This window comes from Ovis canadensis, chromosome 1 (assembly GCF_042477335.2).
Source record: "Ovis canadensis isolate MfBH-ARS-UI-01 breed Bighorn chromosome 1, ARS-UI_OviCan_v2, whole genome shotgun sequence".
In the NCBI taxonomy this organism is placed as follows: Eukaryota; Metazoa; Chordata; class Mammalia; order Artiodactyla; family Bovidae; genus Ovis; species Ovis canadensis.
In genome coordinates this window covers 190,433,920-190,459,533 of record NC_091245.1, presented here as the reverse complement: position 1 = coordinate 190,459,533, position 25,614 = coordinate 190,433,920, and the positions used below count along the sequence as shown (strand labels likewise).

Genomic DNA, 25,614 nt, shown 5'->3' with positions numbered 1-25,614 from the left:
CTCATGCTATCATCCTGTTCAGGAGAGGGCAGCCTGGGTATCTGGCTTTACTACTAGCCAGGAAAGAGACTGAGTTTTTAGCTCCAGGTCTTAGGGAGGGGTGAGGGTAAGGAAGCCTGTGCTAGGAAGTCAGCTCAAGGAAGCAGAGACCACGATGGAGCTGAGAGCAGATTCGTGCAAGTGTTCAGAAAACTGAGGTACAGGACCGTGAGGACAGTAAAGGGGAGCCTCAGGAAACTTTTATGTGAAACAAGGGGTTGATGTTTCAGTCCTGACCAAAAGCAAACTAAAACTGTTACAAAAGAAGGGTGGTTTAGGGGAGAGACTTAGGGCCATGGCAGAGGATGAGCTGGTTAGAGAGTATCACTGACTCAATGAACATGAATTTGAGCAAACTCCGGGAAATAGCGGAGGACAGAGGAGCCCGCATGCTACAGTCCATGGCGTCACAAAGAGTCAGACATGACTTGGCGACTGAACAACGTTCCCTGTACCCCACCCACAGCCTCTATCATTCCCATCCCCTAGCCAGAGGTGACACTCTCAGGGGTCTCTTAAGGGCTTTGGTATTAGTCCCTGGAGGCCACCCCCTAAGTCTGAGGTTCCAACTGAACCAGGAGGTGACCTGGAAGGACATGAGTGTTCAGAGTGGCCCAGATGTCTGCCTACTGAGCAGAAACTCACCACTATTGAGCACAATGGATGCTATTAAAAATGCACCTAAAACTCTCCCTGTTAAGTTTTGTTATGGGATGGTCCAACACTCTCCTGCCTCTGTATTGTTTATATTTCCCAACAGACTAGCAAACTGGTGATAATACAGTAAAAGAATATCTCATTCTTTTCTGTATGATTATAATCCTACAAAGTGGAATTCTATTTTTCCTACATTTAGAAATAGATCTGATGAAATATCCTCATAGTTTTCTCTATGTTTCTTTTTTAATAGGACACTTTCTTCATATCATAGCTTTTGCATTTGTATAGTAACAGTATTTCCTGTATTTACTTTTTAATGACAAATGTGAAATTAATGTGATTTTTAACATTAATTTAAAGCAAATCTACTATGCATTTGCATTTGATCTTGTTTAAAATGAAGCTTGTACTTATGCAAACAGCAAGATGAATGCTTAGATTTTAATAAAAATAGTAAAAAAAAAAAGAGGGAGAATTAAAAGATGAGATGTGAATTCAATTCCTCAATTTAAAATCTCTTAGCTTGAATCTCTCATTAGAAAGGCTTCATAAAGACAAGCTTTAAGCATTCTCAATAATTAAACATAAATGTATGATCTATGTTAAAACATGGCCCTGAGGCTATATATGCTTAAATATACAAAATGGTGCTTGACTCCCTCTTGTTAGCTTATTAGCTCTGTCCTCCAGTGAAATGCATTTGTGTATCTAATTGCTCTGTATCTCCACTACGCACCATATTTTAAAAATGCTTCTTCCCATAAACTGTGAAGTATTCTCTGATAAGCCACAGGGAACTTACACTATATTGTAACATGTCCTTACCAATTAATACTGCTACTAACTCTGTTTATGAGGACTGAATTATTCATCAGAAACTTTTCAGACCCTGTCACTCACTGCAAGCTAAGACTTTAGAGATGTTAGAATATTAACAGGATAGAGAGAAAGAAAAAAGACAGATTTTACCTAGAATCAAGCAATCACCTCATTTTAAGGGCATTTTACTCTTAAGCCCCATCATTTCTGAACATGAAAGTGTATTCATGAACATCCCGAAGTATACACAAATTAAGCTCCAATTTTGTGAGGCAGAGAAAAACACTACTTTGGGAGTCAGAAGATGAGGGTTATAGTTAGTTTTACTTTTGTCATTAACTAGAATTGTGACCTTTGGCAAGGCCCTTTCTCTCTCTGGGACTGTTTCTATAAATTATAAAATGAGTGCTTGGATTAGTAGAGGGTTAAGATTTTTTAAAATTATAAAATTAATTAGGACTCTTTAATATTTGTTTATAAAGTGCAGAGATAACAGCTGGTCTTTTGATGCATGTGAGAAATACAAACAGTAAAAAAAATTTTTTTTGAAATACACAGGTTAGAGAATAATGTGTAATCCTCCCCCTACCCCTAGAGCCTTTTGGTGCTCTATCAGGTTTGCTATGTGAAATTTTGATCACTTAAAAAAACTGCTGCAGTTTGTGATTAGAACAATTATCTGCTGGAGGGGTTAAGCAGAAGTAAATGAGACAGACCCATCTCATCTCATTTCACATATGCTAAAAACAGTGACTGGTGCCTGGTACAACAAAAGAATTTAAAATCACCACCCATTTGGGATGTCTTTGAACTAATCAGTCATTTAGGCAACACTTTTTAACATTATATTTCACTTTGTGTTAAAAACAGAATTAACCATAATTAAAATGCTCTGCATGAGAAGTCTTATAGCTAAATTTTATATAGGAATGCCCTCAAGCACAACAGTTCTCACTAAAACCAAAAGCATCATAATTCTTCCCTTGCCTTTCTAGCCTTATTCTAAACAGGAGGGGGTGGTGGTTATTTAGCACCTGGGTCATGGACTGGGTCTTGACTGGCTTTCAGTTATACTGAAGAATTCTGCTTTCCTTTCATTTTCAAGAAGAATGACCGAGTTAAAGGGAACTAAGCCTAGCTTTCATAGGTTTTCTTCTCCTCTTTAGCAAGTTCCTTTAGTTCTGGCTGCTGACTTATTAGCAGGGAGGTTATAAAGGGGGATGGTCTAAAGCTGACTGAAGACAGATATTAAATTTGAGGATTTCCTTACTTTCCAGGTTGCACAATTTAGGATCTCAGAAGGCTGGCGGTAACAGTCTCTTCCTCTAGGATGGAGGTGAATTAATGCATAGGCTTCAACTTACCAAGGGGGAATGGAGGGAGTATATGGGACTATGTGTGATGGTGTGTGTGCACGCGTGCAGGTGAGTCGATCAAATGCTGACCAGGTCCCCTTAACCTAACTTCAGCACCCTGGCTAATGGAAGGAGCTGGCTTACACTCTGCCTGTCCAGGAAAAGACAAATAAAATAGATACTTAGCTGACAAAAACTGTACTCACATCCTCAAAAAAAATAAATATATATACATATATAGTTGACAATGAAGATACGATTTTAAGTGACGAAAAAGGAGAAGGAATTGGAGGAAGCTGAAAACAATGAAGGTAAAATATTATTTTGGACTTTTTGAGAGAGTATTTGATTTTCTTGCATGAGGAGAATTATGTAAATCTGGAGAGTGGTAATACCATAACCCCACCAGCGCATATTACTTTATGTCATAGTGAAATACATGTCTAAGAGCTGTCCAATGGGTGTTATTTTTGAAAAAGCCGTCATTTACAGAAAGAAGGCAGGATATGGCAAAATACTGCCCCCTCCAATATACTGACTCCATACAGAACTGAATATTTTATACCCTGAATGGAGATACAAGGAAGGAATTCAGAAATCACTCCACAGATTTGAAAGTTTCAAGGCTATAAATTGTTATTTTCAAATAAGGGTTATTTAATAAAATGCAACCCTGGTAAATAACAGCTGGTGCTGGATTTCCCATCCCATGCCACCACACACATATCTGCCCAAAGACACAGGATGTAATGTGGGATTTGTCATTTCATTTTTCACAAAGTGCTAAATCAGAACGGAAATTACATTTTTTCATACAGCATTTAATGCAACTATATTAAACATTTAGTCACCTTCAATATAAACATTTAAGAGCCTAGTAGATCAAACTGTATTTCACAGAAACAAGGATAAGTTAAGATCGAGACACAAAGTATGCGCTCTGAAGTCACTAGAAAGCAGTTGGCCACCATAATTAAGGTGGCCGAAGCTTTCCAATCTAATTACAAATCAGGAGTCATATAAGAAATTGCTTTATTAGAAAAAAAATGTAGTGTACATGTGGCTAATTTCTATCACTGATACACCTGTTGGCTATTTTACAATTAAAATCTACATAGGGTTTAAACTTCTTTAGAAGTTAGTGGCATTTCTTCCTCTTCTGATATGTGGCTTAGGGAAGGAGCTATCTTCATGTGATAGGCACCCTTTATTCCTTCTCATAATTACAATGAACCAATCAGTAGCTTAGCACTGGCACAAAACATAGAGGGAATTACCTAGGTAGTGCTTTCTGGGTAAGACCACACTTCTAACCCGACTCTGGCACAGGTTATGTCACTGATACAGTTTTAAATCCACTATTATCACTCAAGTTCCACATTATTATGACCTAGTAGTAATTAATGCGATCGCCTGTAACCTAACAAAACCTCTGAATGAAGTTTCTCTCTTCTCCTTTTGTTTTTTTCTGTGCAATTCCAAGCAAATGTGCAGTAGGCAGTGTTGATTTCCAGTCTCCTTCTAAACTCCTTTGAGTCTGTGCTATTAAACTGAGACAACCACATCAAGATACAGTCTGTCATAGGATTCCCTGAAGCACAGAATGAGAAGGAGACTGAGCAAGCACGACCCGGGAAGGCACCAGTTGAACCAAGACAGCTCTGCAAGACAAAAACATGCGCTTGTAAGCATCCACGTGTCGCCAGCAGAACGCCACCTGTACGCTGGCTGCAACCCGCTTGCTTTGCATTCAAATGCACTTAAAATAAGCACTCATAATAAATGTGCTCTGGGACGCCTGAAAACCGGCTTTCAATAAACAGTGACAAATTTGGAGTCTAAGTGATGCATGGAATATGTTACAGGGCTTTCCTGTGGGTATTTTTAATCAGCATTGCTTATGACTTTTCATCAGTTTAATCCACCTTGGCTTCAGTGGCAAGACAAAACAAAACAAATCTTACTTCAAAGAAAAAAAATCAATGCCCTTTAAATGTTAGTTTGTTAATTATATATGAAGTGCCCTCTATCACCATGACTCTTACCCCTGTTTTGAAATATCTGGTGGATTAGACAGACAAAAAAAATCACCTGAATTAAGATAAAACTTTTATATTTGGGGGGAAAGACATACCTAACTCTCAGCAAAAAATCATGCAGTAACCACAGTAAAACATATTATATACATATAATATGTAAAACATTATAAAATGAATCCTAATTCGACCCTGTGAGATACTACTGAGAATACTTTGGCTTCTTTCTAGTCTTTTTTTCCTACTAACAGAATGGTTATATATGATGCCAATTACCAGAAAATTGACAGAAATCATCTAAACAGGCAATTCAAATAACGATGTTTTTGATTTAATGGAATTGAGAATGTGCTTCTTCAAAAATGCTCATTCATGAATTCAGAACTCTCCGACAGGCCAATCTTGGGTCTCGTTACCAAAACACACCTGCTGCCCAGCCCACTGTGCTGCTTCCTCTGGCTCCGGGGGCCCTGGAGCCATGTATCTGTTCAGCTTCCTTCTATCCCGACCCCTCTGTCAGTCAGTTCTGAGGTTATGGTGTAGAAGTGGGCAGTTTCTTGGCACAAAGAATCTGGTGGTGGTGGTGGTGATGGAGGGTGGGTGGGGTGGTTAACTTCTCTAGTTTAATATCCATTCAGCAATTTCAATTTTAAAAAAAAGAACAAAAACGAAGGAAATATGTTTCCTAGTACATTTTTTCCTTTGGGCACTGCTATACATTTTATATTTTCCCTCTCTGTTTCTACAGAATGCTAATACTGCCTTAATCTTCAAAAATCATCCAAAAGATTTCTATGCTGCTGCTTTAGATTAATCCATAATTCATATGGCCAAAAGAGCAATTTATGCTCAGGAATGGAAATCAGAAAACTAACCGGTAAGAAAAGGTGCTGTAACACACTTTTTCCCTGGAATATGTTCACAAAAGCAGCCTCCCTAACCTCTCCATTTCTACATTTTAAAAGTCAGACATGCTATTCTACAGCACGCAACAAAGATGTGTATTTCAATGGTATTTTTTACACAAAGCTGGTTTCTGTCCTTTACTTGGATTGACTATAATCTAAATACTCAGAAAGGCTGTGATCTTTGGGATTTTGTCTTTAATCTAATATTCCCTGAAATGGCATACCCAGCATTTTCTGCTTTTATATTAACCAGATAGCCTCTGGATTTCTGACGATAATTTTAACAGGCAAAAAGAAGCAGTGAAAAAATAAGAGGAAAAAAAGCAGCAAAATAGAGATAACAGCATAGCGTTTACACAAAAAGTGACCATTTCTGACTTTAAGGTCAAATTTAAAATCTGCTTAAAGCAGTAGCTCAGGAAGTACATCACTTGACAAGGAATCTACGTCAAGGACACTCTCTAAACCTTAGAGACTGTATTCATGGGAGCCAGAGTAACACATATGTAACAATGATCAACTTGTCCTAGCTCTCCTTAAACCTAGAAATTAGTCAAATATGGCCAAAGCAGACCTTTATTTCATCAGCATTGTAAAATGATTCCTTCTACCTAGGTTTAGATGAAATTTCTAGAAATAACTCGAAATTGCTCTTCTCAGTGTCATGGTTTGTTGGTTGATGTTCACTCCTGTGCACACCTGTCACCAAAAAGCCAAGTGCACTCTACAGTGAGTTCATCTGGCTCACCCAACTACCAGTGTTCTGAGAAATTACTGTTTAGAGAGAAGAAGGTCAGGGAGGAAAAATTCTGCATTTTCCACTGAAAACCATTCACATACATCACAGCTAAAGTGGCTCTGATGTGCAGGAAATGGCTTTGCTTAAAAGTTCAACTTGATTTGGCAGGAGTGAAGTGAACTGTGGTTCTCTGAAGTCCAGAGTCATATGACATGATTAAACCAACAGAGTCCTTTTCCGTCAAAACTGTCTTTGTATCTTTTAAAGTGAGCATGGTTTTCCAACATTCCTTCCCTTTGCCTTTCACTAGAGAGCATATAAATTCCTGCTCCAAGGCTCCTGATTTGCTTCTACATTTCTGCTGGTCCTCAGCCATCTCCTGCACTGCCGCCTGCAGACTCTGTTAATTTACAAATTTACAGTGAGACACGTGCTATGTTTCAGGGCTCTGCACAATGCCGAGGCTCTATTGGGACTGAACTAATTAGGATGAACCATTCTACTTTTCACCTCGTCTTTCCCTGCAGTGATGCCACACTTTCAGTTTCTACCACCTTCAACTGATTCCAAATAACTTGGAATAACACACTTTCCAAAACCAGCCTTCTACTTACTTTGTTGATTTAGCCAAAATGTTGGTGATTTAATAAAACTGTCTCCACTGTATCTCAAGAGAACCAGCTGACACCATGATTTCACAGTGTAATACTCCCTTCATTCCACATTAATTACCTAATAGCTTTGACCATCACACTGTGTTTTTATTCTTAGATATAAAGTTACTTCTCACTATTATACACCTGTTGAACCTGTTCTCCTGGTAACCACCAGACAATACCTCCCTCCTCAGCACACAACACAGCCTCAAATTCATGGTTGGCTACTTCAAAATGAAAGACTGAGTTAAAAACCTTCAATGCTTTTAGCCAAAACTTGTTGCAGAGCTTCTAGAACAACAACAAAACCCAGGCAATACAAACTACAGAACAACCTACAAACTATAAAAATAGAACATTGGGATACATTTTAGAGCATCTGAAGAATATAACAGCATTCTCAAATGGATTCTGTATGTGAAGTCATTAGGATAAAACATCACTGTGCTATCTGAAATAACTCACTGAGATTTGCAAAGCAAATATTACAGAAAGCAACTCAGTTTTGCAAATATGATTATATTAAGGAGTAAGTAACGTTTTTTGAAAGTGACCCCGAAAAACGCAAGTCAGACAAACTCTAAGAAATCTTTGACAGGGTCCCAGGTTCCCAAAGCAGAATCAACACAGAACAGGAAACTCGGTGGCCTAGGGCTAGGGCTCCACGTAAGTCAAGTGGCATTGGTATAGACGTTCATCATTCATGACGGCAACGGCTGTGATCTGCAGGCAAATCAATACTAGAGCCTATCTTGCCAGGCAAAGCACTCTAATGTGGTCATTTTGGGTTAGTTTGTATGGCTCTGAAAAGCCACATCTGATGTAGTCATCTACCAGATAGCACATGGTGGGGAAACAAAAACTCCGGTCAGGAAGTTTAGTACTGCCTTGAGAAGTGATCTAAAAAACCACCGATCTTTATGATGATTAAAAATCAGACCCTCCAATCATGTAACTAATAGCTGAATTCTGATACATAACTAACTTCTGGGCGAGTTTTTCAAATTTAAAATGACTAAATTATGACATTCAAACACTGGTTCTAATGGAAGGGAATTTATCATATACAACATTTAGCATACCACGTTGTGGAACTAAAAGTTTAGGAAATAATTTTACATAATTGTTTTCAGATTTGTCATTTCTGTATCATCACATCTAGGCTATAAGGCATGTTGAATTTTGCTGTGGGACTTCTTGGGGGTAGATCAACTAATCATAAGGGAAAGAATCTCAACAGAGTTTTTATATTTCTAGTAACTTTTTAGCCTTAGAAAGTTGTGGAGTGTGGGTTTGTTTGTACTCCTTACATACACTGAAAAATAAGCATATAAAAACATTAAAAAAATAGAAGCCTAGATGTTTAAATTCCTATCATCACCAGAAAGAAAAAAAAAATTATCCACAAGGGAAAAACTTTATCCAGAAGGAAAAAAAAAATTTAGTGAGTGCCAGTCATGCCCTGGTCAAAGCTCTTTCACACTGATTTTCTCATTAACTCTAAAACGTCAAAACATACTGAGATTTTTTTTTGTCCTGAAAATCATCCTGTTTGATTAATCTTTATTTAAAGTTTTATTTTTACAGTAGTCATGGAGTTTAGGCAGAAACCTTTAACATCTATCTATACAGATATGTGTAAGAACATGTGATCAGAAGCCAACCCAAAAGAGGGAAGCTTTTTTCCCCTAGCTAGGTAAACCCTCGATCATACCAGTGAGATAGGAATTAACAGAAATGGTGCTGTTTCTAACACTGCCTGTGACAAAGAAACACAAATGTCTGCTTGTGTCTGGTCACCAAGAACCTGCAAAACGAGGAGTGAGCACTGACTGACATACAGATGCCTGTCTCCATTGAACGAATCGGAAGCTGCCACATGCAGGAACCAGGAGAACGGCAGAGACTCTCTGCTGGCTGAGCACAATGGTAGGAATGCACTGGCCTCCTCCACAGTCAGAGAGCGCAGGAGTGGTTCCTGCCTTAAACTGACCCATAAATACACGTCTCTTATATTCTATAGGTCATGTGCAAGAAGTCTATTAAGGGTAACATGATCTGGCATCTACTGTTGATGTTTTTAAATGCTGGGAAGACTCAGGAATTTCCATTCTATAGGAGAAACCGTGCATGCTCAGCCAGGCTGCAAGGACCACACAGCCCACCTGTGTCTGCGAGCTGGAAAACCATTTCTAAGGGCAACAGCCATCTTTGTCAACTGTGACACTACTGAAGTGGGTTAAAGCTGATAACGTAATAACCGTTAGATGATTCCATTTAGAAAACTAACTGCAGGCAAAGACTTTCCCCTGACACCTGGTGATGGCATTTCCCCTAATGGAAACACACGTTTCCAGGAGGACAGTGAACAGTGGTCTGATTTTATTAAGATCTCCTTCGAAAATATTACTGTCATTCATAGGGCAAACCAAATGGATATCAGGTTTAGCAAAGCTGAAAACTTCTTTTCCTGAATTACTGATTGACAGAAATGATCTAGTTTATTGTTAATTATATTAAGAAATTAATATAGCATTTGGATTTTGCTGTGAGGTGAAAGTACTCTGCCAAAAGCTGTCCAAAGCTCAGGGAGATTCTATTTCATCATCTGTTAAAGTTTCAAAAATTTATTTTCCAGTCAAGGACGTTATTGTCGCTATTATTTCAGTTAAAGCCTATGAGGATTCCTGAAAACAATTAGGTTTCTTGAAGTGTCACATTTCAGAGCATTTCTTATATTTGAGTCCTATAAATTAGATTCTTACATGTACAAATTACCCATATTTACTGGTATCTGATAAGTAGTCAAGGAAATAGCAACCAGAAAAAAACAGGTGGTAATATTCATTTGTTTAAGATGAAATAAAATGGGACAGAAACCTACTAAAAATTAATAAAAGGTTTATATCTACAACTTACAAGTAAAAAATAAAAAATAAGATGAATAGAAGTATAAAATAAGTATAAATCTTTATTTTATAATGCGAAAAAGAAACCTAGATAATTGGGCCCCGATTTTGTAAACCAGTGAGACAAAATCTGGACTGCAGAAGACAGTATCAGAGAAAGCCAAGCAACTGTAAAGCAGAGTCACTACAAAGCTGCCGACCCCAACACCGTGGGGTCTGCCTTCCACATGCCCAGTGAGCTTTGCAGCTGTCCCTGCAGCAGTTCCTCCCATCCCCTCAAAAGCTATTCATTCTCTCCTTAGGCCCTTCCTCTACTGTCTTCCCACAAGCTCATCATAGATGAACTGGCTTCTAAACAGAAAAGTTGGTCACATCAAGAAGGAACTCTCCCCAAGCAATGTACCAGGCCCAGATGTTTCTGGCAGAGATGTCTGCTTCCAAGGCATGTACATTGCCTTCTCTCCACCTCCTTTGGTCCAAGGTGAACTCCTCCACATGGGTTGAGGACCCTAATCCTTTCTTTTGTGAGGACCTCCCTCTTCTTCAAAGGCATACCCCTGGATTCTAACTTTAACCTTCTTTGCACACTATACCTGTACTGACCAATTCGGCAGCCACATGTAGCAATTAAATGTAATTTACATTAATAAAAATGAAATAAAATGAAAACCCCAGGTTGGTAGCTGCATTAGCTTCATGGGGTTAGTGACTACTATGTTGACAGCACAAAGAGCATCTCTGTAATCATAAAATGTTCACAGGACAAGCTGTCCTATACACTGGATCTGCTCTTTGAGTGACCTATCATTATCCATAAAGCTTTAAACTACATATATATCCCTGACCTTAATTTCAACCTTATGTTAAGACAGTAGAGTCAAAGTAATTTTTTTTTTAAGCAAGATATCAGTGGTTCTCAATGAGAAACAGCATGTTAGAATTACCTGGAGGGTTAGGTAGAAATGCTGGGCCTCTGTCCAAGTTAATTAAATCAGAAATTCCAGGTGTGTGCGAAGGGTTAGGGTACATTACATTAGGCTAGGATGCATTTCAAGAAAAGCAACTGAAGATATTTTCTTTTATTAGCATGTGAAAGCACAAATAAAGTGATTTGCCTTAGAACTCATCACATAATTCTCTATACATCAGCACCACAAACCTCACTCCTAATGGACACATTTAGATAGTAAATGAAGAGTGAAATTTCTTACCTGTGTGATAAAATGTGAGAAAAAACAAAAGTACTCCCATGAACATATTACTTAAAAAAGTGACAACTCCACAAGTAATTCCTTCTGGAACTGGGTAGACAGTTTCCACAAAAAGCTCAAAAAATATAGGTATACTGCTATTCAGGAACACTCCCAGGAGAATACAGGAGGCGTACAATGTCACTAAAATAAAAACACAAACATTTCAGTTTCACAGGAGTGGCAGTGAGTCATATCAGATGGATTTTCTGGTGTCTGTTTCATAAGTATTGACTCTGGAATTTTACTTCTTCCCAGTGGTAGTTGATGAAGTTGGACAAAGCTTCACACATCTGTCAGCTCTTTGCTCAGGTTTTGGGGAGTATATAGGAAAAGGTTTTATGGCCGGATGATTACCAGTTTATTTGCTTTATCTTTTTGGTGGATTACTCCAAAGCACAAAAACAATTTTAACTGTTACAATTTAAAGGGTTCTTCCCCCTGAGTCACACTCCTGGCCTATCGAGGGACAGATAAAATATAGCAACTTAACACAAAATCTAGACTCATTCTATAATTTTAAAGAAAACTTAAAATCTAAGAAAAGATGTAAGCGACATTAATTATTACTGAAAATTACATATTTTAAGATTGTTTAATAACAGCCTTGAAGCACAAAATAACAGTTATCTACTATGTAGTTCCTGAAGAAACACTTAAAATAGAAATAGTCCTCAATTTTAGAATGAGTTTCAGGTCAAGAGTTTTTTAAAAATACATGACTTTTTCGGAACATAGAAAAAAAAATTTCACCTAGAAATGTATAATTAATAGTGGCTGGGATCCCAGATTAGCCTATAAATAGCCTATGAACTCAATCTATAGTGAAAATTTTGAACAAGGCCACTGCTCTTATTCTTAGAGGAATGGTTAGAGAAATGTGCCCCACTCCAAATAATTGTATTAATGCTACTGTCTGCATACAAACCTTCAATAATGTTAATTTGAAGGTGAATACAGAATCAATGGGCTTTCTTGGTAGCTGGTTGGTGAAGACTCTGCCTGCAGTGCAGTAGACCTAGGTTCGATCCCTGGGTTGGGAAGATCCCCTGGAGAAGGAAATAGCAACCTCCTCCAGTATTCTTGCCTGGAAAATCCTATGGACAGAGGAGACTGGTGGGCTACAGATCACAGTGTCACAAGTCAGAAACGACTTAGCAACTAAACCACAGAATCAATGAGGAAAGAAAGACATCCTATTCAGAAACCTAAAACATCTCCCACTGGACTAATAAGTATATCATGTCCACTGATGAGAGTGAGTAGCAATTATTTTAACCTTAAAGTTACCAGGAAAATATTTTAAATAAAATATTTGTTAAGAAAAAAATTTCTATTGAGGAACAGAAGAAAGTGAGAGAATTACTCTAAATCTGTTATGTATTATTCATAGAGCTAATATCAAATTACCAGAATTTACCAAACTCAGTTGCAATCATTAATAATCCCTAACATTGTTGGAGAAGTTAAAAAAAAAATCTGCATCCACTGTTTCCTAACAGCGTTTCTCTGATTAATCTCAACTCATACTTCCTCCTCCAATTACACTGGCCTTTTAGGACTGTAAGATATTTTGCACATTCTACTATCACAAATAGTTGGTGATTGCTTTGGCTTTCTTTGATTAGAAGACACATGGAAATAGAGGACAAAAGGATGATGGTGAATAAAGGACACACTTTTGGCTAAAGTGATGACCAGATTAGACACAGGATTAAATGGGAAGCATCTAATAGATACAATAAACATACTTAAAACATAATGCAATTTTCAAGAGTTTCTTAAAACCCAACACCTCACGCTTATTGTATGTTTGCTGGACACAGATCACACAAATCAACCACACAGTCTCCTTGCCCATGACTCATTAGTGTACATTAGGAAATCTAGAGATGGAACATCACTGGTAGCTTCATAGAAGTGTATTCTATCTAAAAAACACTTTATACTAATTTATGGTAAGTCATGGTAATCAGAGCAGAGACCACTACTGACCCCAAAACAGATAATCCTAGATGGTAAAGATGATAAAACATTGACTATAACATAGAAAACTATATTCAATATCCTATGATAAACCATAATGGAAAAGAAGATTAAAAAAAGAATGTATATATATTTATAACTGAATCACTTTGCTGTACAGCAGAAATTAACACAACACTGTAAATAAACTATACTTCAATTAAAAAATAAATAAATACAATGATAAAACACTGAAATAAGTGATAAGAAAAAGCAAACACTTAAGAACTGAGTGCAACTTCTAAGAAAGTTCACAAACCACTAATGGAATTAGCTGTTTTTAGAAAATATGTTTAAAAATAATCCCTTTGACATTTATATTTCTGAAGGAAATATACCCTCACATGCAATTTGTAATCAGGAAAATTAAAGTGTAATAACTGAAAAGTAATCATAATCTATACATAATAAAATAATTGCATGTTGGGAAAGAAACAATGACAAGGTGAAATGAGGACACAGTGAAAGGGGACTGTCAGTATGGAGTCTTGAAAAGAGATTTGATTTTACTGATTTTTATCAAGCATGGTATGGGGAAAAAAAAGAGGCATGAGATGTCACAGAAAAGTAGAGGCTGGTGAAGCAGGGAATCCTGTCTGAAAACCACTGTGAATGAAACTGTAAACAGTTCATCTTCTAGTGGGTAATTTGGGAACATCTATCAAATAACGCACTTACTCTTTGATCCAGGAATTCCACTTCTAGAAATTTACCCTACAGCTATGCAGCACACATATACACAGAACACTCACTGCAATATTGTTTGTAGTATGAAAACATTAAAAATTAGCTTGACATCCACCAATTGTGAGTTGGTTGTTTAAAAATTTATCAAACATCCAAACAAAGGTATCCTATGCAACCATTAAAAATGAAACAACTGTATTTGCTGATGGTAATGGCAGCAAAAATATATAAAAGAAAAAAGTACAGAAAAGTGTAAGGTATACACACACACACACAGACGTGTGCACACACACACTTATTTATAAATGTATAGAGTTTTCTGGGAAATACCTAAGAAACTGACATTCAGGGTTGGCTCTAGAGAGGGAAGTTGGGGGCCATAGGATGGTAGACATTTTTCACTGTATACCCTTTTCTGCTTTTTTGAACTTAGTTTTTACTAAGTTTTTACCTATTTAATAAAATAAAAAGAGAAATGTCATTGTAAACTAATTAACTGGCAGCTGATCCAACTCTACTTTATGCAGTTTTGTTAGCTCCCTGACTCAGAAATGGTTATCGGTGTGAGAGCTGACTCACACACCTGATGTCTACATCCAGGAGCCATATAATCCAGCCTTGGTCCAGGATCCTCGACATAAATATTCCCACCTTTTATTAAAATTCTTGTTATATGTAGGATAAGTGGGCTAAGACTGCTGATATAACTTCAGAGGCCAGAAATAAAAAACAAAGCAAGTACGTTCATTCAATTCTCTCATTCTCAGTGTTTGCTTCTTGAATTACTATAAAAATGATGACCATAAGATTCCTTTATGCTAAATGGATTTGTGAAATCACTTGTTATCGTAGAAATTAAAGAATCAAAATAATTTACACAGGAAAGGGTTAAATTAAGATCCTCATAATCAGAATGAGCGAAAGCTATCTGTGTCAGGATTGATTTAATATTCTCCCCAGTATTCTGGGACATGCACAAAGTAAAAGCTGATTATTATAAGTCTGAATTTGACTTCCATTTGAATTTTCAGTTTAGAGTCTGGTACAGTATCTTTACACACTAGTTTGGCAGATCCAGTGGGTGAAAGTCATCTATTAAAAGTCAGGCAGACAAGATAATTTGCTGCTCATCAGAGGGTTCAAACTACATGATCATTAAATATTTCCATGACTTTCTATAGTACTGATACTAAAATTAAAATAAACTGCCTATCAATTAAAAAGTCAAGGTAATTTAGTAGAACAAAACACAATGCTGATGCAGAATTTTTCTCCAAGACGTTAATAAAATTTCATAGGCTTGTAATTTACATTGCCACAAACAAAGACCTGTGTACCACCACATACACTTCAGTTCAGTTCAGTTCAGTCTCTCAGTCATGTCTGACTCTCTGCGACCCCATGAATCGCAGCACGCCAGGCCTCCCTGTCCATCACCAACTCCCGGAGTTCACTCAGACTCACGACCATCGAGTCAGTGATGCCATCCAGCCATCTCATCCTCTGTCGTCCCCTTCTCCTCCTGCCCCCAATCCCTCCCAGCATCAGAGTGTTTTCCAGTGAGTCAACTCTTCCCAGGAGGTGGCCAAAGTATTGGAGTTTCAGCTTTAGCATCAGTCCTTCCAAAGAACACCCAGGACTGATCTCCTTCAGAATGGACTGGTTGGATCTCCTTGCAGTCCAAGGGACTCTCAGGAGTCTTCTCCAACACCACACTTCAAAAGCATCAATTCTTCAGCACTCAGCTTTCTTCACAGTCCAACTCTCACATCCATACATGACCACTGGAAAAACCACAGCCTTGACTAGATGGACCTTTGTTGGCAAAGTAATGTCTCTGCTTTTGAATATGCTATCTAGGTTGGTCATAACTTTCCTTCCAAGGAGTAAGCGTCTTAATTTCATGGCTGCAATCACCATCTGCAGTGATTTTGGAGCCCAGAAAAATAAAGTCTGACACTGTTTCCACTGTTTCCCCATCTATTTGCCATGACGTGATGAGACCAGATGCCATATCTTAGTTTTCTGAATGTTGAGCTTTAAGCCAACTTTTTCACTCTCCTCTTTCACTTTCATCAAGGGGCTTTTTAGTTCCTCTTCACCTTCTGCCATAAGGGTGGTGTCATCTGCATATCTGAGGTTATTGATATTTCTCCTGGCAATCTTGATTCCAGCTTGTGCTTCTTCCAGCCCAGGGTTTCTCATGATGTACTCTGCATAGAAGTTAAATAAGCAGGGGGACAATATACAGCCTTGATGTACTCCTTTTCCTATTTGGAACCAGTCTGTTGTTCCATGTCCAGTTCTAACTGTTGCTTCCTGACCTGCATATGGGTTTCTCAAGAGGCAGGTCAGGTGGTCTGGTATTCCCATCTCTTTTAGAATTTTCCAGTTTATTGTGATCCCACTTAAATGGATGTTTTTCAAGAATATGAAGATCATAACCCTGAAAGAACTCTTCTCTCCACCCATTTCCAATGACAAACTAAATTACTAGACTTTTGGGAAGTAAAACTATGTGTGAATACATTTTTATTAGTCAATACACTCAAACCTTAGGTGATTAGCCGTTATAAAACAAATCATAAAATTTCAGAGAAGAACTATTTCTATGGAACACTTAAGATTCTCAAGATATCATCAAAAACAATGACAACTTCAAATCTTGGATTTATATAATTTTTGAAACACCTTTTAAAACTGCTTTTAAATATACTGTCATATTTGACCATCCTATTAACTCTTCGAGGCAGGTAAAGTAAGATAAAGTAACTGACATTCTGAGAGTCAAAATGATTCTTTACAGAATGAGCCACCAGGGAGGCCCAATGTTAGGTTAGCAGTGTTAATAACAATAGTATAATTAAATCTACAGAATCAAGTGTACTTCCCACCAAGCCACTGTATCAGACTGAAAAAAGTAGTTTTCTTTCATTTCTTTTATCCAATGGTACTGACACAAAAGGAATGCGTCTCAAATCTGTATTCCACACAAAAAGCTGAAAGTGACTGCACAGAAGACAGATAACAGAATCAAAAACAGAGCACCAAAAGGTCACAGGCAAAAACAATGAACTTTAATCAGGATAAATGTAAAATGGGCTCAAGAATTATTGCTTAGGTATATAAAAGGGAAAACTTAGCTTAAGCTTTTCTGCAAAATCATTTATCAAGTGCCTTGTATATGGAAGCAGCTATGCTGAAACAGTAAATAGGACACTAACCTCAAATCATTCCTAATCTAAAGGAATATGACAGACACCTATGGGCTCAGCAGCCATTTATACACACAGCATTAAGATAATTCTACTTCATTCTCTTTAAAAGAAGCAAAAAAGGCATGGAAAAGCCACAGCCTCCTAAAATTAGGTTCCAAGTGCAGCCACGGACAGAGGAGCTTGGTGGGCTCCAGTCTACAGGGTCACAAAAGAGTTGGACACAGCTAAAAGGACTAAACAACAGTAAAAGCAGCAGGGAAAGTGCTAAATTCTAGTAATACTGTTTAAGCAGGGTCCCGACAAGCTATGGTAGGTTTAGAAGACAGGCACTATGCTGGTTAATGGTATGGAATCCATGTGTGAGGAAAGGTGATGAGAACTGGGGAATGTTTAGATTAACGGCTAATGGAGACATGACCAGTATCTTCAAGTGTTCTGAAAGCTGCCAATGGAAGAGGAACGTGGCCAAGTTGCTCTGTGGGAGATGTGTTGCTCCAAGTGAGTTACAGCTTGATATCAAGAAAATTTCCTAGGATCCAGAGCTGATTAACAAGGGAGGTTTTCAAGCAGCTAACCCAACTCAATACCAGAAAAACAACTCAATCAAAAAGTGGGCAGAAGACCTAAACAGACATTTCTCCGAAGAACACATACCAATAGATAATAAACACATGAAAAGATGCTCAACATAGCTATTTATTAGAGAACTGCAAATCAAAACTACAATGAGATATTCAGTTCAGTTCAGTTCAGTCGCTCAGTCGTGCCCAACTCTTTGCGACCCCATGAATCGCAGCACGCCAGGCCTCTCTGTCCATCAGCAACTCCCGGAGTTCACTCAGACTCACGTCCATCGAGTCAGTGATGCCATCCAGCCATCTCATCCTCTGTCGTCCCCTTCTCCTCCTGCCCCCAGTCCCTCCCAGCATCAAAGTCTTTTCATACGGATTAGAATGGCCATCATCAAAAAAATCTGCAAACAATAAAAGCTGGAGAGTGTGAAGAAAAGGGAACCTTTTTGCACTGTTGGTGGGAATACAAATTGATGCAGCCACTATGGAGGACAGCATGGAGATTCCTTAAAAAACTAGGAATAAAACTCTCATCTGACCCAACAATCCCACTACTGGGCATATACCCTGAGAAAATCATAACTGAAAAAGACACATGGACACCAGTGTTCATTGCAGCACTATTTACAATAGCTAGGACATGGAAGCAATCTGGATGTCCACTGACGGATGAATGGATGAAGAAGCTGTGGGGTGTGTGTGTGTGTGTGTGTGTGTGTGTGTGTATATATATATATATATATATATACAGTGGAATATTACTCAGCCATAAAAAGGAATGCATTTGAGTCAGTTCTAATGAGGTAGATGAACTTGGAGTCTATTATACAGAGTAAGATAAATCAGAAAGAGAAAAATAAACATCATATATTAACACATATATATGGACTCCAGAAAGATGGTACTGATGAACCTATTTGCAGGGCAGCAATGGAGACACGGACATAGAGGACAGACTTGTGGACCCAGTCGGGGAGGAAAGGGTGAGATGAATGGAGGGAGCAGCATGGAAACATATATACTATCATATGTAAAACAGACAGCCAGTGGGAATTTGCTGTGTGAGTCAGGAAGCTCAGACTGGGGCTCTGTGACAACCTAGAGGGGTGGGATGGAATGGAGATGGGAGGGAGGGTCAAGAAGGAGGGGACATATGTATACCTATGGCTGATTCATGTTGATGTATGGCAGAAACCAACACAATACTGTAATTATCCTTCAATTAAAAATAAATTTTTTACAAGGGAGGCTTTCATTAAAGTTGTGGTCATATGAACATATATCTGGGTTGTAATGAAAGAGCTCATTTATTGAATAAGTTATATCAGATGATGACTAAGGTTAATTTAAGCAGATCAATAACAAATTTAGATACGTGTAGGTAGAAAGCTTAATTAGGATGTTAAAAACAAAATCTTAAAGGTGCTTCATAGAGGATAATAACAGAAATATTTTTACAGTTTTATTAAGAAGCATTATAAATATGAAACAAGGATTATAAAATAACAATATTTTTATCATAAAAATTATTTTAAGGATTAGAGTCAAGAAATTTCCCTAAAGAGTAGGTTTATTAACATTAATACACTTTATTGGACAAATTTTTAATATTGTGCATATGGACTGAATTTTTACTTCATGATAAAAGTTAGGAAACTTAACTAGGAATTATTATAGATGAGACCTTTATTAAAAATATTTATAAAAACTAAAACTTGACATTGAAGTGAAAATACTGCTTTTGGAAATAAAGATATATATGTAAAGACACATGGTAAACATTCAAAAGCTTGCTAACTACTGTTCCTCACACATTTTGAGCATATTGAATATATAGAATACATATGTATGTTTATATATACACACATACTAATACACATCTCTGTATCACTGACCTGTGTCTTTCAACTCAGCCTCACATTTTCTTCCTAAAAATGACTGCTGTGGCCTTAATGACCTATCACTAATTTAAACTGCAATACATGAAAGGGTTTCAAAACAGGAGGGGGCACATTTGGCTGCAGTATTCATTCATGGTGATGGTTTCCTTTCTGCATGTTATTAATTTGTGAGTGTCTCTCATGTAGACTCTTTGTTGGCAGAATTCAGTCCTATAAAGACTGACTGTTATGTTTACAGTCCCTTACGGTTGGAAAGCATAGTTATTATCTTGCAGAAATGAAGCACAACTAATAATCCCCTGAAACAGTGGGCCCAGAGTAGACTGGTTGAGAAATGAGACATCCTAGGTTGAGGTTTATCAGCAACTTTTAAGCTCCCAAAGAATGATGTATGGTTCTGCAGAAGGCAATGTACTATTAAATCATGGAACATTTACCATCTGGTCAAACCCTCCACCTTCAAGAAACACAGGTTCTACCTGAAGACTTGTTTCCCTTGAAAATCTCCATGGATGAATATTACAAGACCTTCTTCAGTAAGAAGCATTTCGCTGAGCCTTTCATAAATCTATTCTCGTCTTTTAATCCCTGTTCTATTTTTGTCCCTTAATCAGTTACAAACATGAGTAATTCACTTTTAGTTCATAAAACTGAAAATAATAATTGACTACTTAGCCTTCTTTCTTTAAAGCTTAAAATCTCTAATTTCCTTAATAACGTGCATTTCTTTAATTATGCTCATCACCCTTGTCTGAGTTTTCTCATTTCCCCTCATTTTTGGGCAAGTGTTTGTTTTTATCTCTTTGCATGCTATTAAAATGGGACATAATTATCTTAACAAAGGTAAAATGCATGAAAATATATTAAGAGGATTACTCTCTAGTCTATACATTTCACATGATTTTCAATACTAACTTTCTTCACTTACCATTTGAAGTCAGCTTTTAGTGGGCTACCACCCTCAAGGGGCCCCCCTACCCATTATCACCCCCCGGGCATTCTAGGAACTTGCATTAAAGAACCTCTCCCAAAGCATCTTCTGTTAAACAGTTAAATTACATTGTTTCAACAACTCAACATCAAAGTGCTAACATTTTTCAAAATGTCATTTTCAAAGTACTCATCTGTTCAGTGAAAATGACATGTGAATTGTGGCTAGCAAGGCTAGACATTTCTCAGATAAGGTGAATAATATATTTTCATAGTTTTGTTTTAGCATAAGAGTCAAGATTTTGAAACTCGTCTAATCATGAGTTTATTTATTTCCCTATTACAGCTAATTCAATTAATGAAGACATAATACAATATTAAATATTGAGTTTCCCTACAGAAATATTAGAAGCATACCACTGAGAACCTTCAAGAGGATGTTTGTACACATATGAAAATAGTATACCTTGAGATAGTATGGAATAATCTAGTTTTTCTTCTGAAGAGATGGCAACAGTAATATCAAGATCAGTGAACTACAAAAAAATTGCATTAGAAGGTTCTAGCAGTAGTAGCACTTATAACACGTGGGTTGAACAAAATTAATAGCTTTTAATTTATTATGTTGTTATAATTAAGGTGTATATTTTCAAATACTTTTCATGCAGATTCTTCTGATTTATAAAAAGTAATAGTAGAAATAATAATTTTGCTAGAAACTGGAAAAAGACTAGACATTTTCCTGATTAAAAAAAGAATGACTCTGGTTAAAAAAAAAGAAACATGAATTTCCCATCACTGACTTGAAATATCAGCCTAAAGGTCTAGATGTGTCTATAACTAGATTTTGTACTAAGTTCCCTTTCATCAAAACTTTTTACTTAAAAGGAATTAGGTCAGACTTTTACAAAGGCAGTAAGAGTATCTGTGACAGATTTATTCAAATTCTCCATTGTTCTATTAAAATGTGCCCTTTGACCTTCCTATAGCTAGTGCTGAATAATAAAGAGTGGCCAAGCTTCCTGACTATTATTGGCAATAAGTCATACCTATTGAGATTCAAAATGGAGATAAAATATACTTCATTCATTCATTCATTCACTCATTCACTCATTATTCAGGGCTTGTGCTAGGTACTAGGGTGGCGCTGGGGTCAGAATTTATAAGACAAATGTCCATGCTCCATATTTCCAGGCTGATATGAAGATAAGACATATATTCAAGTAATTACTAATTGGTAAGTATCAGGGAAAGAGAAAACAATACTCTGATAATTCAGAGAATGTATGTGAACAAATCTAGACCTTAATCCAGTGTATTTATAAGTTAAAACTGTATCATTCGGGAGCTTCTAAGTGACATTAATAAACTGACATTTGAAAACAGGAGAATTTATGAATTCAGTGGTTAGGACATCTACCTCAAACTCAATTTCTCAATTCTAGTCTTGGTTTATTTCAGAATTCTGCTTTCCTTTCTGTCCAACATAATTATTTTTAAGGACAGAATGGGAAAATAAGTCTTGACTGGGATCAATTACATCAGTTTCCTTTAAAGATTTAAAAAGATGCATAGTTTTCAAATATATTAATAAATATGCTTTCTGATTATAAAAGTAAAACAAGCTCATTGTTATAAGTCCAGACAAAAAAAGGAGGTAAAAACTAAATTTATAATGCTGCCATCCAAAGATTAAACTGTTAATTTTATCAGGTCAAATAGAAAATATAGGCTATTCAATGAACATGCTATCTTATAATGAATATTCTACACTTAATTCAAGGAAAAAAGTCTGTTCATCATGTACTCATGACTGCGTTCTTATGAAATCTAACAGATGCATACTTGACATACAGTACCACAAAAAACTTTTGAGTGTAATGCCATGAACAAGAAGAACTGTAAACTAAAACTGTTCCACCAGAATGCTGAATAACTGCTAAATCTGAAACTACACCAGAATAAAAAAAAATTTTCTGGCTCAGAATACTTGCCAAAACTGCTCAAAACTCTAATGAAGGAATGTTAGTATATTAAAAGTGTGAAGTACCCGCCGGCCGCAGCCTGACACGCCGCGCGGCCCCCCCAGTCTCCCCGGCCGTCTCCCCCAGGCATGGCCCAGGGCCTCGCCTCACTATGGCAGCAGCACGGCACAGCACCCTCGACTTCAAGCTCGGCGCCAAAGCTGATGGTGAGACCATTCTGAAAGGCCTCCAGTCCATTTTCCAGGAGCAGGGGATGACGGAGTCAGTGCACACCTGGCAGGACCATGGCTATTTAGCGACGTACATAAACAAAAATGGCAGCTTTGCCAATTTGAGAATCTACCCGCATGGATTGGTGCTGCAGGATCTTCAGAGCTACGACGGCGATGCACAAGGCAAAGAAGCCGATAGTCTTTTGAACAAAGTAGAAGAAAGAATGAAAGAATTGAGTCAGGACAGTACTGAGCGGGTAAAGCGATTACCACCCATAGTTCGAGGAGGGGCCATTGGCAGATACTGGCCCACTGCTGATGGTCGCCTGGTTGAGTACGACATCGATAAAGTGGTGTATGATGAAGACTCACCTTACCAGAACATTAAAATTTTACACTCAAAGCAATTTGGGAATATTCTCATCCTCAGTGGGGATGTTAATTTGGCGGAAAGTGATTTGGCGTATACCCGGGCCATCATGGGCAGTGGCAAAGAAGATTACAGTGGCAAAGATGTACTGATTCTGGGAGGTGGAGATGGGGGCATATTATGTGAAATAGTCAAACTGAAACCAAAGATGGTGACTATGGTAGAGATTGACCAAATGGTGATTGACGGATGTAAGAAATACATGCGAAAAACGTGTGGTGATGTCTTAGACAATCTTAAAGGAGACTGCTATCAGGTTCTAATAGAAGACTGTATTCCAGTACTGAAGAGGTACGCCAAAGAAGGGAGAGAGTTTGATTATGTGATTAATGATTTGACAGCTGTTCCAATCTCCACATCTCCAGAAGAAGATTCCACATGGGAGTTTCTCAGACTGATTCTTGACCTCTCAATGAAAGTATTGAAACAGGATGGGAAATATTTTACACAGGGGAACTGTGTCAATTTGACAGAAGCCCTGTCACTCTACGAAGAACAGCTGGGGCGCCTGTATTGTCCTGTGGAATTCTCAAAGGAGATCGTCTGTGTCCCTTCGTACTTGGAATTGTGGGTGTTTTACACTGTTTGGAAGAAAGCTAAACCTTGAAAATCAGTGTCCCCGAGTCATGTGTGCTGCAAATAGCCTTCCTGACCTTTCTATGCTGTACATGAAATCGAAACAAGTCAGGCAATTGATTGTGAATTCCTTCACGTTTCCTGTTTTTAATTATTTTTTTAATTTAAAAATCAAATGGAAAATGTATATTTTGGTGAACTAGGATGATTAGACAGCACAGTGAAGGCTGCTAAATGCACTGAGCCCCTAGAATGTGATTTTTGTTTTTGTTTCTGTTTTCCTGCGTGGGCTTTTTGTTTTGTTTTGTTTTGTTTTCATTTTGGTAGACTTTGAATTTGAATTTGGTTGTTTGGAGGAGTGAACATCATTGTTTTCTTCTGGAGGGGAGTTCTTCATGGAGTTTCTTTCCCACCCAAATTGATATAGATATTAAAATTTGGTGCTTATGAGGAAAGACTTTAAAAATGAATAGCAACGCTTCAATTAAAATTACAAATGAGAAAAAAAAAAATAAAAGTGTGAAGTATCCAAAAAAGATTACTCTGGACAACTGGGATTTATAGGCAACAAAATAAACATTGAAAAGAGGGAATACTAGCAGGATGTAAAGAGCAGAGGTTTCCAATCTTCCTTCTCAGCACCATTTGTATCTCAGTAATTTTTTAGTGTTGCCTCAAAGTCAAAGAAAATAGCTAACAATTCTGTTGATTACATGGTTCAGCTCAGTTCAGTTCAGTCACTCAGTCGTGTCTGACTCTTTGCGACCCCATGAACCTCAGCACGCCAGGCCTCCCTGTCCATCTAGGCTCAAACAATTTAATAAATATATATATATATATATATATGTCTTAATAATTTAGTGGCCATTAAAAAAATAACATCCACTATTAAAAGAGATGGCTTTTTCTTTCGTGTTTAAGTAGCCACAGCTGGGGCGGTACTGCTGGGTCGTGCTGGGTATACCTTATCCCACTGCCCTACTGTCACTATACTCACTCCTAAATAAACGGTTGTCTTGGAAAGATTTGATGCCTCTGATGTGCAAACTTCTGATCTTTTTATTACAGAGCATGTAAATCCAACTTGGGATATATAATATACATTAATTACATGCAGCCAAAAGGAACCATCCTCTTATGCACGGAGTCTCACGGAACGTCCATGCCACTGGGTAACAGGTCCCCATAGAGCCACTCTCAGACTCTCCTATATTCCTATCCATATAAGTGCTTGTTACATTAAATAAGCCTACAGTCTACCTTTATAACAAATAATCCCATAATTAAACATATAATCTAAAAAGTGGGTGAATATTACTTTCATATGGAATAAAAATATGCATTTTAAACAATCTTTTGTTAAAGTAAAAAAGCAATAACAGAGCCCTCTTGGCTTATAAAATAATCTGTCAAAGTAATTCTAAAAAGATCCTGTGGCAGGCAGAATAATGTCCCCTCCTTCCCCTAAAAGATATTCGTGTGTGAGATCCTGGAATTTGTGAATATGTTAAACATGGCAAAAAAGGATTCAGGCTGCAGATGGAATTAAGGATACTAATCAGCTGACTTGAAGTAAACCCAATGTAATCAGAAGGATCCTTAAAAGTGCAAGGAGGCAGAATATGATGTTCAGAGGGAAGGAAGGAAAAAATGATGAAGGAAGGAAGGATTTGTAGGGAAGAAACAGAAGATGCAGTATGATGACTT

The 25,614-nt window shown here is 37.5% G+C and overlaps 2 protein-coding genes across 3 annotated transcripts in view; one reads left to right on the top strand and one right to left on the bottom strand.

Moving 5' to 3' along the window:
* Positions 1–3,483: 3,483 nt before the first annotated feature.
* Positions 3,484–25,614, bottom strand: part of SLC49A4 (solute carrier family 49 member 4) — a 98,325-nt gene continuing 76,194 nt past the window's right edge. The window contains exons 8-9 of one of the 2 annotated variants that reach the window (XM_069555716.1): positions 11,333–11,515; positions 3,484–4,534 (exon numbers count right to left, since the gene is read on the bottom strand). In XM_069555716.1, coding sequence (XP_069411817.1) covers positions 4,419–4,534; positions 11,333–11,515 — 299 coding nt within the window. In that variant the 3' untranslated portion in view covers positions 3,484–4,418. Of the gene's footprint in view, positions 4,535–11,332; positions 11,516–11,746; positions 12,469–25,614 lie in introns of those variants that run through there. The other variant, XM_069555717.1, reaches the window with a different exon arrangement.
* LOC138421490 (spermine synthase) lies at positions 22,760–24,034 on the top strand. The gene has a single exon (XM_069555718.1). It carries the CDS (start codon positions 22,841–22,843, stop codon positions 23,936–23,938), a length of 1,098 nt encoding a protein of 365 aa, XP_069411819.1. The 5' UTR covers positions 22,760–22,840; the 3' UTR covers positions 23,939–24,034.

Bases quoted from the DNA above. Each gene is read 5' to 3' on its own strand.
- LOC138421490 (XM_069555718.1), top strand. From the start codon at position 22,841: ATGGCAGCAGCACGGCACAGCACCCTCGACTTCAAGCTCGGCGCCAAA.